Here is a 13,643-nt window from a genome sequence, read left to right as displayed (position 1 = left end):
AGAAGAACACAGACATTCAGCAGTATGAAACAAGGGGACTGCTGCCTTCCCTAAACTCTGCTGGGATTCTAGAAAAGACACAGCCTCTCATGGAGCAGATATGATTAAGATTTCTGCTGACACCTCCCAGATTAGGCCAGAATAGAAAGAGAAAACATTGTGGTTCTAGGAGGAGGGAGGGAATGTAAAGCTTGAGGAGGTCTGAAGAAAGGTGCAGAGAGCTGTTATTCCTGACTCAGTATCAAGGAGGGGAAAAAACAAAAAAGGCAAAGTAGGTGGAAATATGCAGGGATAGTTTTGCTTCATTAGGTGAATGGCAGTAACAGATGTCAGAGGAGATATCCTATTCCTCCAGCCACTTAGGAATATTGATAAAGATTACTTCATCCACATTTCTGAGGCAAACATCACATACTTTACAGTTTATCTCATGAGGAACTGAGTTATTGCATCATTAAGGCCAAAGCACTGTGCAAACTGTTGCCACTGGGGACCTGTGAGCAGGGAAAGCCTTTCTCACCAATCACAGAGAAAGTGGCTCGGCCAGATCCCTCCAGCACTTCTGCAGGCAGAGTCAGGGAGAATTCTTCAGAGACGGTGTTATCTGGAGAAGGCAGAACCCAAAAATTTATCCCATGCAAGAAGTATCACACACAAGTGTAACATTGTAGGGAGACCTAGATGAGGCTCAGTGTGACATTGAGTCACAGCAGCCAAGAATTGCAAACAAATGCCTCAGTAGATGAAACTTGACCAGACAGAAGACAGACATGGACAAACTGTAGTAGTTGTTCTCTCAGGCAGGGATGGTGCCACTAGCAAATTCCCCCAACCTCTGGGTGTCTGCAGTAGCCCTGTCCCTTCTGATAGAAATCAGGGATGTTTGTCCAATACCTGAAGCACAGAGAAAGGCATTGTGGGTCTTCTCTTGCAGGACACCTCCTGGCTGTAGATGGAGAAAGAGTAATTCAGATAGGGAAGGCAGGAAAGGAAGTCACCATGCTTCAGCAGTCCTGTCTGCTTCCAAGAATGAGGGGCTAATCTTCCTCTTACCATCTTGCTACTTGCCTCAGGGGACAACCCACTGTCTCCAGTTGTTCTCCACCCTGAGGTGGGACTAACCTTCACAAGCAGAGGTTTTATCACTGTGTCTCTCTCTCCTTGCAAAGGTGTCACAGCAATCCTGTTACCACACAGATGATGTGAATCTTCTGCCACACTGCTCACAGTAACATTCACTTTGCCTGCAGAGAGCACAGGGGAACATCGCTGAGCACTTGCAGCAGACACCTGTATGTATGAACGTTGGGACCAGACATGCAGAGGCAAGCAAATTCCATTTCTCCTCCCACTAGCTGCCACATACCCCCTGCTCAGCCTCACCCAGCTTGGTGGCTGTCACATTCCATACAAAGGTTTTTGCTTCGTTGGCACAGAGGCAGCTGGTGAACTGGCAGTCTGGACAGGCATCTACCTTTAGTTCTGGGGTCTCTGTGAGGGTGGTGTGCACCTGAGTGTGGTGGGGTATACAAGCGCATATTGGCATAGTGTTAGTAACAGGCAGTGTACAAAGGAGCAAACAATGTAAGTCACAAAGTGTGACACTGTACTTTGTGGCCCATATGCCACAATTTCGGGCTCCTGAGAAGTTTATAGCTTGCCTTTGGGCTCAAGATTTTGCTCCAAGAGAAGCCATGTAATTGATGGAATAATTCACCTGGATACAGTCCTTGAGGTAGTTGAAGACAGTGGCTTTTAGGCTGAAAGTTTCTCCTTGGATCACAGAGTATGGCAGTGACAGATCCACAAAGAAAGGCTGGAAGACCCTAAGAGTGGTCAGAGGTGAGAACCCAAAGCCAGTATCAGCAACACAAAAGCTGTTGGCATTCCATTCTGTAATGGTGTCAGGCACAACAACTTGGAGAGACACTTGCCCATTGTCCCTGCAACAGGAAGAGAGAGAGGAGAACTTGCTCAGAAGCAGTCAGAAGTCTCACTGGAGAAGGCAGGTGGGGGCTGCTACCAACCCAACAGAGACCAAATTCCAAATCCAGGTCTCTGGGAAAAGTGTCCGTGGTTTTGGCTTCTTCTTGTCATCAGTGTGAGGTGCAGAATCACCAAGGCCAACAAGACTGTCTGCCAGAAAGCAAGTGATACCTCAGAGAACAGCATATGTAGCTACAGGTGAAGTTAGTTCTTCATTCACAGGCAGACTCACATAGACCATAAACGCTTTGTGACACAGAACAAGAGTGGATGGAGTTGGAGTTTCAGTGAGAATCTGACACAGTGTGTGTATCTTTGGGGAACAAAGCTTTAGGGAGGCAGAGTTGCATGGAGTTTAGCCCAGAGGCTCAGTCCAAACAGATCCAGCAAGTCTGGTCTGGATCCAGGGGAAGACTGCCTGCTGAAATGGAGTCATACTCTCTTAAATAATCTATGAAAGTACTGGTGGAGAGCATATTACAAGAGCACAGACCACAAGGACAGCCATTAAAGCTCAGAGATTTGAGCTTTTATCTATGATTTCTAAGCCAGGTCCACTGAACTGGACACAAGCTTTGTTCCTCTCATACACAAACAAGAAATAGAGCAGGGTGGAAATCAGCTATCTCAGCTGCAAGCTGGCCAGAACTGGGAGAGGAGAGCCCCTTCAGTCAAGGAGATGGTTATGTCCATTCCTTACCACCTTCATTGACTTTTCCATAGTTCATCTTTTTCTGAAAGTCTGGTAACATACAGGAAACTGGTTTCTTGATTCTAGTATTGGTTAAAATTTTCATGCGCAGTAGCTAGGAAAACAGTAAAAAGAGTAAATCAGTGATAAATAAAAGGGCATAAGGAATATTGAAAAAATCTCATGATAGAAGATATCCTAAGGGGGGAGGGGGGAGTTGAAACACTTTAAAAATACTGGAGACAATTATTACTTCTCATAACAATAAATTTCAGCTAGATCTGTCCTTCATATGCCTGATTCTAACAACGATGCAGAATCAAACGCCATATATTCCATGAAAAAAGAGAAAAAAAAATCTAAACTTTAAATCTCTGCACAAAAAGATCTGACTGGCTGTTCACACACAACCATTCTTACGAAAGTTAATATCAATCCTAGCTTAGATAACTGGTGGGGAACGTGTTCACAACATAGTATGGATTCCGCTTTAGTCTGAATGAGACTCAGACTCAGAGCCTGAGCTTCACAAGGTGGAGATAATGGATTGAATGCAGCCTTATGTGCATGGGATGAGAAGAAGACATTATCACACTGAAAGAACGCATTTGATCCTGCGACCAATCCTTGCTTTGATTTAATGGTCCACAAGTCACTGAGAACTCTTCTACTTTCTTGAAGTGCTAAAACACTTCATGGAGAGTATGGGCCCTTACTCTTTCTACGGAAGCTGTATGTGTCTGTAGACTTAGTCACTTGTTACAGGAAAATCAGCTGTTACAGGATCACTACTAACTGAGATACAGTGGGATCTCCTTTAATTAATATTCAACATAGTCTAGGGGTGAGTATCTAGAAGACTTTGTGGGGCATCAGGGTCTGTATTTGTAAGGTAGAGTTCTGTCAGCTTCAGAAGCCCATGCTACCCAGATTGCATTTTGCGCCGTTTTCAGTATGGTGTTATTCTCATCTCCTATTCTGAGATGCTTTTACTTGCATGTATTTCTTTAAACGGCATTTTTTCAGAAGCAGCACTTCTTGGGTTTCAGTTGGCAGACATGTTTATCTTTTTCTGGCTATTGTTCTCATTAGTGGATTAGCTTATTTTGTCAGTTGTCTTGACAGTAAGCTGTAAAGACAAATTGTAAGGGACTTCTTTTTAGTAAAATCTGCTTTGAGGGGACAAAGGGACTCGGTGAAAACACAGAGCAAATATGTTTGCAAATAAAATAATAAACAGGTGACAATTATTCAAAATATGGTGAGGTCCTCAGTTCTTACTGGGATGTTCTTGCTACTCCCCCTTTGTAAATATGGTAGCCTAGACTAAGCTTGTTCACTTTTACACTGCCTTTCTCTAATCAGGTGGTTTACACTATGCTTACTTCTAGGTTTCATCTTGCCCCATAGTCTCATACGAGTGTGCCTGCACTGAAGATAAAGGCACAGATGACTTGTAGCAATGAAAGTCAGAGCAGCTGAAGTTTGCAGAGGGTAATTTCTTGTAGGCATTCAGGACGACATACTGGCAACCACTAGGTCATTAAAAGTTTAGTGGATTAGATGCTCACCTTAAACAGATTAAAGACATCAGCATCACTTTGGTACCATGGTGCTCCCATGTGAGTCTTTTTGTGGAGACTAGGCTGCTGGGGGAGACAAGGGTATGCCTCAAAGTCTTCCAAGTGGTAAGGGAATCCTCGTCCTCCAATTGTAAAGCTGTCATCAAAAATCTCCTCACACAGCTGCAACAGGAAAACAGAGGTCTTCATAAGTAACTGGCCAACAAGCTTGTGTATGGGTCAAACATTTGGATTATAGTCCTCTATTACACTTTGTAATTTGCAGTTGAGGAAGCTGACATTGACCTGGTTTATACTAAAGGACATGAAGCCCAAGGAGTGGACATGGGCAAGTTGCTTTTCCTCTGCCAACTTTCACCTCTGACAGTTGGAGCCTTTTAACTCTGGGGTGCAAGATTAGGGTAAAAACACATGAATCAGTTTGAGCACAAAATATTGGCATATCTGACTTACATATTTAATGATTATTGCTTTATACACCTGTTAGCAGATGATGCAAGTGCTCTGCACTAGAAGAGCATTCCTGTAAAATGGAATGTTAGATCACACTGCGGGGCCTATCTACAGGTGCAGCACGTCCCCCTGGGTTTGGTGAGGCTTCGTTGTAACAGTCTGACCTGCTAAAACTTAACTTAAAACTTTGCATGAGGCATATACATGTGTATAATCTCCGGCGTACATTGTGGAATTATGTTAGGATTTTCAATTCTTGCAGTATTTTTATTCTAAATCTTAAATACATCCCTCTGAAACACTCCTTCAACCCTTCTAGATTCTCAGAATGCACCTGGGTGCCAAGATAATTCTGGCCATTTTTCAGCAGGCACTGAGTGCACTGGGTGCTGTCTCCTAGCTACTGTTTTCTAAAGAACTGTTCAGATGCTCAGCCTGATCCATCGTATGGTTATCATACAGCAATTTTTGGAGTAGAGGGGTAGGAGGACCTTACTGGGGCAAAATTCCTCTTCAAAAGAACTTTAGCCTTACTGCTGGTGGAAGATGGAAGAGCAGAGAGACGGGTGGGTGTGAGGAAAGCTGCTAAGCACTCTCCCTCCAGGCAGAAAGCACCAGCATTCCTTTGAAGCTCTTCTCCCTGCCTGCAGCACCCGCCACTCTCGAGGCAGAAGCCCACAGTACAGGGCTGAGGCACAAGGAACATGATCACCACATAACTGCTCAGAAGAGGCTGAAGAGTGAGAGTGCCAGGGCAGCCACCTAACACCGCAGCTGTGTCCTGAGCCAGACTATGAGTAACGCACGGAGAGGGAAGGCAGGTAGTTAGTAGGAAATTGGTCATGGCAGGCTGCACTCACTCTTTTTGCTGTTAGGGTATTGTTCTGCTTCAGGAGGACACTCTTGTCAACAGCTCGAACAGAGCACAAAGACCCTGGAGCAGCCTTGAGGTCCAGACTGACTTTTGATCCTGGGACTTCCTCCTTGTGTGAGAAGTCCAATGCCACCTGCAAAAGAAGACAGTCAGAGGGTGTAGCATTGGAGAGCATGGCTCTTAGATGTCTTGGCAGCAGAGGCAAAGATGGAAAATAAGGTAGGGAAGGGGCTGAGGTGCTGAGACAGGCCTGCCTGGAAACCCACTGGGAAGATTACAGAGGCTGCAGTGCATATAGCCCAGCCAGAATTCCACCTACCAGCCCACATCCCTCACCCTCTGATCCAGAGCTACCACAGGCTTCTCTTCTGTGTTAGTGAGAACATGGGGAATAGCGTGTTCCCAGTCAGTCACGGGAGATGCTGGAGGAGAACACAGTTCAAGGGGGAACCGCAGCAGGCCAGAGCACATCAATGATGCTGTCACACTCCTTGTGTTTCTACTCACCTTGTGTCTAAAGCACTGTTCTACTTCAAAGTGCTCCACATCAGCCACCACCTCTCCATCCAAGAAGACTGTATACAGTAGAAGCCTGATGTCAGGCAGGAAGTCATTGCCAATATTCAGAGTCAACGAGAAGGAGCCCTGCAGATCTGCACAAGATAGCAGCAAGGAAGAGAGGGAAAGCATTCAACCAAATCAGCTCCTTGGGGTAGGACACACACTATGAATCAGAAGAGGGAATTTAATAATTTCTACCTGCAGAGAAGAACATCCCACATAGACACTGTCACGGATTAACAGTAAACCCAGGATACTGGCCATTTCTTTGGCTCAAGTTTGGCAAACAAAAATTGCTCTTCCCTACTGCACCTTTGATAAACAGGGAAGCTACTCAAATTTTATATCTACTCCAAAGGTACAAACTAGCATCAAAGTCAAATATTGGATATTAGATTGATTAGACAAGACAGGAGAAGGACAGTCACCTAGGAGGACACTGAACTGGTATGAGAGGAGATTGTGTTGGTCTAAAGAGCTGGATCACCACCAAGAACTCATTCAATAGCTCCCACCTTTGAATAAAAATAACACCTGCAGAGTTTGTTACCGGAGAGTTGTCATAGTTTTCTGGGGTATGTTATGAGGCACTTCATGCATTTCTACTCACTCTCATGATGGATAATTGGCACCTGCTTCTCTCCACTAAAAAGGATCTTGCCTTTTGCTATCACCTGAAGAGCAAAGAAAAGAGCCACTTAAAGGTCTGAATTCTGACAACATGAGGGTGAGAGGAGAACAAGGGAAGAGAGAAGGATGTTGTCACAGAAGGTACTCTGGCAGGACATGACCTAAAGACCTCTGCAGCAGAGATGGTGGTAGCATAGCTGGGAAGGGACTTGAAAGATGTTGGTTAGGAAAGACCTGGCCACTTGCAAAGCCAGAGGTACATCTGAAACTAAGAGCAGTTGCTCTTAAGCTCCTGTGAAACCTGATTTTCACATTACTAGAATGTAGTACTTTTTGTCCATACAAATGAGCCCAGTTCAGTAACGAAGAAACTCAGAATCTCTCAGCTGGGCTGTAAATACACCCCTGTTTTGAAAGTGGCCATCTTCAAAACATGACTACCTCTGGAGTGCATCAAGGCCCTGTGCCATTTCAAGCCTCTTCCTGTAAATATATAGGCCAGGGGACATCAGCTGCCCCAGAGACTGCCTCTTAGTTCATGGACGGAGTGCCCTAGACACAGATAGAAGTCTGGGGCATACCTGCTGGGCAGAAACCTGGCTAGCTCTCCACTTCCACCCATGTGAATATAATAGAAAGTAGGATGAACTGCAGGCATCAATCACCCAAGCTTAGGTCAGGGCACTCCTAGCAAAGCAAAGCTGAAGTCTAGGAGCAGGTCCAGGAACTGGAAAACAGGAGGAGGCTTGGGCAGAACAGAACTCACAAACTAATGTATACTAGACTGGAAGCAACTTGCCCTTTCCTATGTGTATCTTTGTCATGTGTGAAAAGAGTAAAACATCAGTAAACATAATCTTGCCCTGAGATTCAGCTGTTTTCTGTGCTCACCAAGTAGTAGAAATCAATGTCATCTGCTTCAGAGCTGAGTTTATTCCGGTCAAGAATATAATCCACTTGCAATTTCTGCTCTTGATCACAGGGCATCACATCATCCCCAGCCTTGATCTCAAGGAAGCTGTTGCTCTCAGAATAGAATGGTTTCAGCCAGTGGAATTCACCCTCAAATGCTGCGAGACTTTCAGAAGAATCTTCCTCAGTATCATTTCTAAGGTCGTAAGAACCCTTCAGAGCACAAAAACATGAGTTGTCAAACAGTATCAAGTGATAAAGCGGAGCTTGTACACCTGCTGAAGACACATGTTATTACCTGAGCTGATGACACACCACACATCTGTATGCTTAAAATACTCTTGTTTAAATGTCATTCTGAAGTCTCATAAGCCTTATAAGATATGAGGCTTTCTCTTCTGAAGTTTTTAGCAAAAATCTGAGTCTGATAGATTTCCCCACAATCACATTTTTCCTCCTTTATCTTTCTGTGGAGAAGCACTCCACACCAAACTTTAACCCCAGGACAACATACCTGTTTTCACTTTGTGTTCCTGGTCAGATACCCCAAAGCACAAGAGGCACCAAGAAAGCTTTTTTATGGTGAAGTTCTACTTCTCTGCAGCTAATTGATGGCTCTGTGGACAATAGCTGTGGGCCTAGGAACAAGAACTAGAGCCTGTCGCCAGACTCCCTGAGGACAGAAACATGCTTCCTAGATTACAGAACCTCTGATCACCAAAACCCACCCAACCAAAATTAAGGAACCTCACCCTAGGTAGACTGGGATCTTGGGGAAAAACATCTGGAGCAATAGTTCCAGTCTCTGAGAAATGGATGGCAATGAGATAGTACTGCTTGCACATGAATCGTACATCAGCTGCAGGAATACATGTAGTGGGAAGATGGGCCAGACTGGTAACAATGAACTCAAGGTGTAGGATCAGAAGTTGTGAGAAGAAGCCAAAAGCTTCAAGGTCTGGTATTGAAAAGGAGGTCAAGAGCAGTTACCTGCCAGGCTGAGCCTGGACAAACTATGTACTGCTGCAAAACAAGGGCAGCCACTAGAACTGGAGCTCAGCAGAGACAGGTATCAACTGATAGTGCTGCTGAGCCACCTCCAACATATCCCAGAGTGGAGAAAGGGGAGATTTCTTCTGAGGAAGTATTCAGATTAGATGTATTTAGTGCAGTCAAAGGAAGACGAGGAGGGGTACAAATGACTAGGATCATGCTCCAGCTCAGGACAACAGAGAACTTTGGGTGACCATGTGGCTGAACTGTTGCAGCACAGCCTCTAGTTTCCCTGAGGAGATGGCATTGGAGAGTGATTAAATATCCTTTTACAGATACAGCTAAATGAGATCAGAATTCAGAGGAGTGGGTTCCAAAACCTCAGATTTCTTCAACTTTCTATCCATTTCCTCAGTCTAAATTAATTTTTCCCTCCTTTGTCTGGGGCTAATGCTCACCTTCAGAGAAACCATTGTGCTGTTCCAGCTGGTGGTATCAAGTGAGAAGTGGACTTCCCCGTTTTCATCAGTGACGAATGACAAGTGTGTCTCCTCCTCATTGACATCAACTGTTAGGTAAACTGTTTCATTTCTGATGGGAGAGTTTTCTGTGTGGCAGAACATCTGCAGAGAAGAGCAGGAAGTTGATACCTCATTGTGCCACACTCAGAGACACTGCCAGTGCTTAATATTAATTGTTTCTATCATTGGATTTCTTCAGCCCCTCTAGCTTTCAGATAGGTTGAAAGGATCCAAAAAGAAGCGCAATAAATACACAAAACCCAACAATGTGCAGTTGTTCAGGATTAGAAATAAACGTTAGTGCAGCCAAATAAGACACCTATATAATGGGAGGAGAAAAGGTGATTTCCTCAGATCTTGAGCTTTTTCTTGGATAATGCTGCAGTATCCTTGATGATCAGAAACAGTCTTGTCTCCATTGACTTAATTCTTGCTGTTCCTTGCTCTCTTTCATGCTGGGTTTAGTACTGGCCAGGTGAAAGTGTTTCTGTCGCCAGTGGGACTTGAGCGTAGAAAAGATTGTCAGTGAATTGATAATACAAGGTGTTATTGATTTCTGCCAAGTTACCATGAGAAGAGAAAGTTATTTTCCTGCCACTCCCATCCCATATACCTTTTATTACCCAGCCTAGCTTCAGGAGCTACCCCTGGAGAAACCTCCAGAGGTTGCACCTGGCCCCAAAATTCCTGTCCAGGGAACATACTAGGTTAGGATAGGGAGAAGAAATTGCTTCTACGGAAGGCTTCACTCATAGTTGCTGCATACCAACAAAGTACCGCTCACTGTACCAAAGATTGTTGCCTTCTGCCTACAGAACATTAGATCTATGATGTATTCACAGTAGAAAAGGGATCAATAGGTGTTACCTTCCCTGTGAATGGTAGTCCACGTTTGTAGAATAAATGGAGGTTGATAAACTTTATAGACTTAATTCTTGCCGCAACAGGAATTACAAACCTCTCACTAATCTCTGCTCCTGGATAGAGAGATGAGAAATCTGTTAAACTCTAGCAGTTCTCTTAGGGAAGCAGAAGACAAGAAAACCCTTCAACACTACTTACAAGATCTACAACCTCTAAACTTAGCAGAGAAAATACATTCTTCTAGTGTATGATTGCCTCAACCTTCCTGGGCTCTCTGCTTTATGATGTGCATGATACCCTGTAAGTAGTTATTTCTCTTTATTGAAGATAAAGAGAAACTAGATGACTGTTTAGTTACAGACAGCTATACTGTGGACGCCTAAAAGTGGCAGAAACAGCCCATCCACAGTGTGACAGGCCTAGGAACTGACACCTCCAGTTGTACTACAGTTAGCAGGGGCTGCAAGGGAATGCTCAGACTTTTCCATGGCTAGCCAGGGCTTTGCAACTGGCCTCAGGAACACCTTGGGTGCCCAGACAATCACTAAAAAGCTACAAATGTGCCAGTGGAGTTGAAGGGTGGAGAGGATTAGGAAATCCGGTAATAATAGGTGGAAGAGATAGTAGAATAGAAACCAGAAATCATCATGCCAGAAGACTTAGGGACCCTCGAGTTACTTTTAAAGAAGGAATTCAGTTGCTGTAGAAAGGCCAAAACCAAAGAAGTTGCCTGCAAGTGCAACCTAGACAATTCTGTGATTCTGAAACAAGGAAGAGAACACTTCTCATATTCTCCAGTACCTGTTCCGTCTTCCACTATTTTCCCTGTTCCAGTTATGTGGCTGTCAATCTCATTTAATCCCAGAGCCTCTATCTTCACTGTAAAAGTAGTGCAGCCATATCTGTTTGTCTGCAGAAAGAGAGATAGGAACAGAACATGGTGTAGAGGAAGACAAACTGTTCCATAGATGGTGGACAATCCTAAAGAAGTATTTCCAAATACTCGTGGAGGAGATAGAAGCTTAAAAACTTATAACTGCAGAAACCCATCATGGATACCTTAGTCAGAGAAGAAAATCAACACATTTGGATTAAACAGTCACCCAAAAATTGGCAGAAAAAAAGCACTCGAGGCAAATCACATGAGGATTAATTATGTCAGAGACAAACTCAGGAGACTGGATTAAGCACAGAACCTGGAGCTCAAAGAGCATGAGTATCTTTACCCGAGCTAAAGGTATGGACCTGATGAATAAAGCCTGACAGTGTGGCTTTCCAGTAATGACCATCTCTGTGCTATGGCCATGTTAAACAAGGGCACCCAGCCAGGTATAGATTGCAAAAGCTTTGCCAAGCATCAAGGCAGAGGCTGGGTGCAACCACTTTGCCAGAGAGGGTTGGCAGACAAAGTGTTTCTAGTCATGCCTGGTAAGTTCTCTGCAGAACTTTACAGGGCTTCTTATACGCCATGTGAGAGGAAGCTGGCATTCTGTTGATGTTTTGCACAGCTAAAACTATACAGCATTCCAGCTGGAGATACTTTGCTACTGGGTGCATTTTAAAAGCTGCAGAAATCCAGCTGGATTTTTATGTTCCAGCTTGTTGCTGGCTGGTCTGACATTTAGAAATATTTTCTTGTGATTTTCAGGCTGAAAGAGCTGCACTTGAAAGCCATGGGTAAAAAACCCACACAAATGTGGAGCTTAACCACAGACATATGACGAACACAAATGTGACGAAAGCGTAACCAGCACTGGACATAAGCTCAGACAGGTCATTAGGAAGGTTAAGATGATCCATTAACTGCATGGATACAGCAAGAAAGAGGACATTAAGCTGCAGATCATCAGATGCTCTATAGCCCTTTTATTGGTGAGAGTAGTCACAGGAGTGAACAGACCAGTGATCTGATTGCATATTATATGATACAGACCCTTGGAAAAGGTCCTGGATACCATTACTTACACGGAGCTTATTCCGTCTCCTGAAATACTGAGTCAGATATGGGCAGTTAGAGCAGTAATTGAAGCAACAGAGTCACGGTAAGAGGAATCAATGGTCTAATGAGGTCTAGAAAGTGGGAAGACACCAGACTAAACAGAAGTGCACATCAGAAGTGGATTGAGGCAGGTTGGCAGACATATAGTTCCAAAAGGTGATACTTTCCACTCTTCTATTTGTTCACCTACCCGGCTGCTTTGCTTCCTCATTTCAGTAGAATTTGATAAATTGTCTCTGAAGAACTGGGATAACGTGATAACATCAATATCTGTTTTCCCTTGAACAGGCTTCCCATAGGTATACCTGTGACAAAGAGGAGAAACATTCACCTGGTTACTTCAGCAGAAATATTAATCCAGGCCACGTCCCACCCTCATCAGGGGAAGGTGGATCCTAAGAGAGTTTTGTACCAGGTTTGCTCAGGAACTTCAGCTCATCTCCACCCACTATACCCGGTATCCTTAGTGTCCTTCAGCCTCACAGTAAATGACTAGGTGCAAGAAGGAGTCAGTTCCAGAGAGCGATTTATCTGCCCCAACCACAGAGTAATGCAAGAATGTTGTACTACAAGGTCACTTCTTAGCTATGGGCATCTGGAAGTGATGATGGTTGAGTTGAAAGCCAGAGATCACAACAGCATCATGTACTCACTTGCCACAGACCTCCAGCTGAAATTCCTCATCCGCTAAGGTGATAAATGGAGGGTGCTCAACTGTTACTTCAAATTTTTTCAGCACTGCATAGAAGAGAGGAATATGAGGGGAAAAAAAGCAATGCTAAGTATGGACACTGACTCTAAGTTCTGTGGTATCTGCAGTTCAGATGGAGAGAAAGACAGTAATGCCCTCAGTTATTCTCCACTATGCTCCAGTAGGGATTAATGCCTTCAGCCACACCACCCTCTATTTGCTGCTACAATTGCACATGGGACTGCTTACTACTCCATCTCAGTCAAAGATAAACATTTAAAATGGCACAGGGTTTTGTCTTTACCTACGTCACTGCAACTGAGTGGGACTAAGATACGATGACACTGACTGCAGTGAGTAGTAAGCCTAGCTTAGAAGAAGGTGACAATGAGCAGCAGAAAGTGCTCATCACAGGACTCAGCCACAGCTAGAACAAGAAGCCAGACCACAGCCTCTCCTTTGTACGCTATGCAGCTGTGGAACCTCCAGGCCAGCATAAGATGTGCACACAGACCCATCTCTCCTTGTCCCCAGTCTGCTGTTCTCCCAGGGAAAATGGTCTGACGAACATGGCTTCATTGCCCTGTTTTCTTCTCCAGTGACCCACACTGCTTTTTCCCCACCTACGTTGTCCAAGTCTCACCGTATTCATCAACATCAAAAGTTTTTCGAGCCATGTCTTGTTGCACTGAGATGGTGTACTTCCCAAGGAGTGCTTCAGAGGCCAGGGGGAAGGATAGATCTGCAATGCCATGTCTTGACTGTACGTTCAGCCACTCAGCAATACGATTATGTTCAGGATCCTGTTTGGGAAAGGACATGCAAAGCTGTCAAGTCACATTGGGAGCATGGCCACTTGGCAGGTCCAGCCATACCCGGGCACAG

The 13,643-nt window shown here is 44.4% G+C and overlaps 1 protein-coding gene across 1 annotated transcript in view; it reads right to left on the bottom strand.

Moving 5' to 3' along the window:
- LOC104269457 (alpha-2-macroglobulin-like protein 1) overlaps positions 1-13,643 on the bottom strand; it is a gene marked incomplete at its 3' end in the record, with an annotated part of 28,771 nt that overhangs the window by 11,105 nt on the left and 4,023 nt on the right. Inside the window, exons 7-24 of the mRNA XM_009867074.1 lie at positions 13,402-13,561; positions 12,721-12,805; positions 12,258-12,372; positions 10,870-10,978; positions 10,072-10,181; positions 9,142-9,306; positions 7,670-7,903; positions 6,759-6,822; positions 6,095-6,240; positions 5,574-5,720; positions 4,249-4,422; positions 2,687-2,792; positions 2,028-2,136; positions 1,718-1,943; positions 1,384-1,510; positions 1,123-1,244; positions 895-946; positions 521-604 (exon numbers count right to left, since the gene is read on the bottom strand). Coding sequence (XP_009865376.1) covers positions 521-604; positions 895-946; positions 1,123-1,244; positions 1,384-1,510; positions 1,718-1,943; positions 2,028-2,136; positions 2,687-2,792; positions 4,249-4,422; positions 5,574-5,720; positions 6,095-6,240; positions 6,759-6,822; positions 7,670-7,903; positions 9,142-9,306; positions 10,072-10,181; positions 10,870-10,978; positions 12,258-12,372; positions 12,721-12,805; positions 13,402-13,561 — 2,335 coding nt within the window. The remainder of the gene's footprint in view (positions 1-520; positions 605-894; positions 947-1,122; positions 1,245-1,383; positions 1,511-1,717; positions 1,944-2,027; positions 2,137-2,686; positions 2,793-4,248; positions 4,423-5,573; positions 5,721-6,094; positions 6,241-6,758; positions 6,823-7,669; positions 7,904-9,141; positions 9,307-10,071; positions 10,182-10,869; positions 10,979-12,257; positions 12,373-12,720; positions 12,806-13,401; positions 13,562-13,643) is intronic.

This window comes from Apaloderma vittatum, unplaced genomic scaffold (assembly GCF_000703405.1).
Source record: "Apaloderma vittatum isolate BGI_N311 unplaced genomic scaffold, ASM70340v1 scaffold11413, whole genome shotgun sequence".
In the NCBI taxonomy this organism is placed as follows: domain Eukaryota; kingdom Metazoa; phylum Chordata; class Aves; order Trogoniformes; family Trogonidae; genus Apaloderma; species Apaloderma vittatum.
The sequence above is the reverse complement of the archived record's forward strand: the minus strand, read 5'-3'. Positions and strand labels throughout refer to the sequence as shown.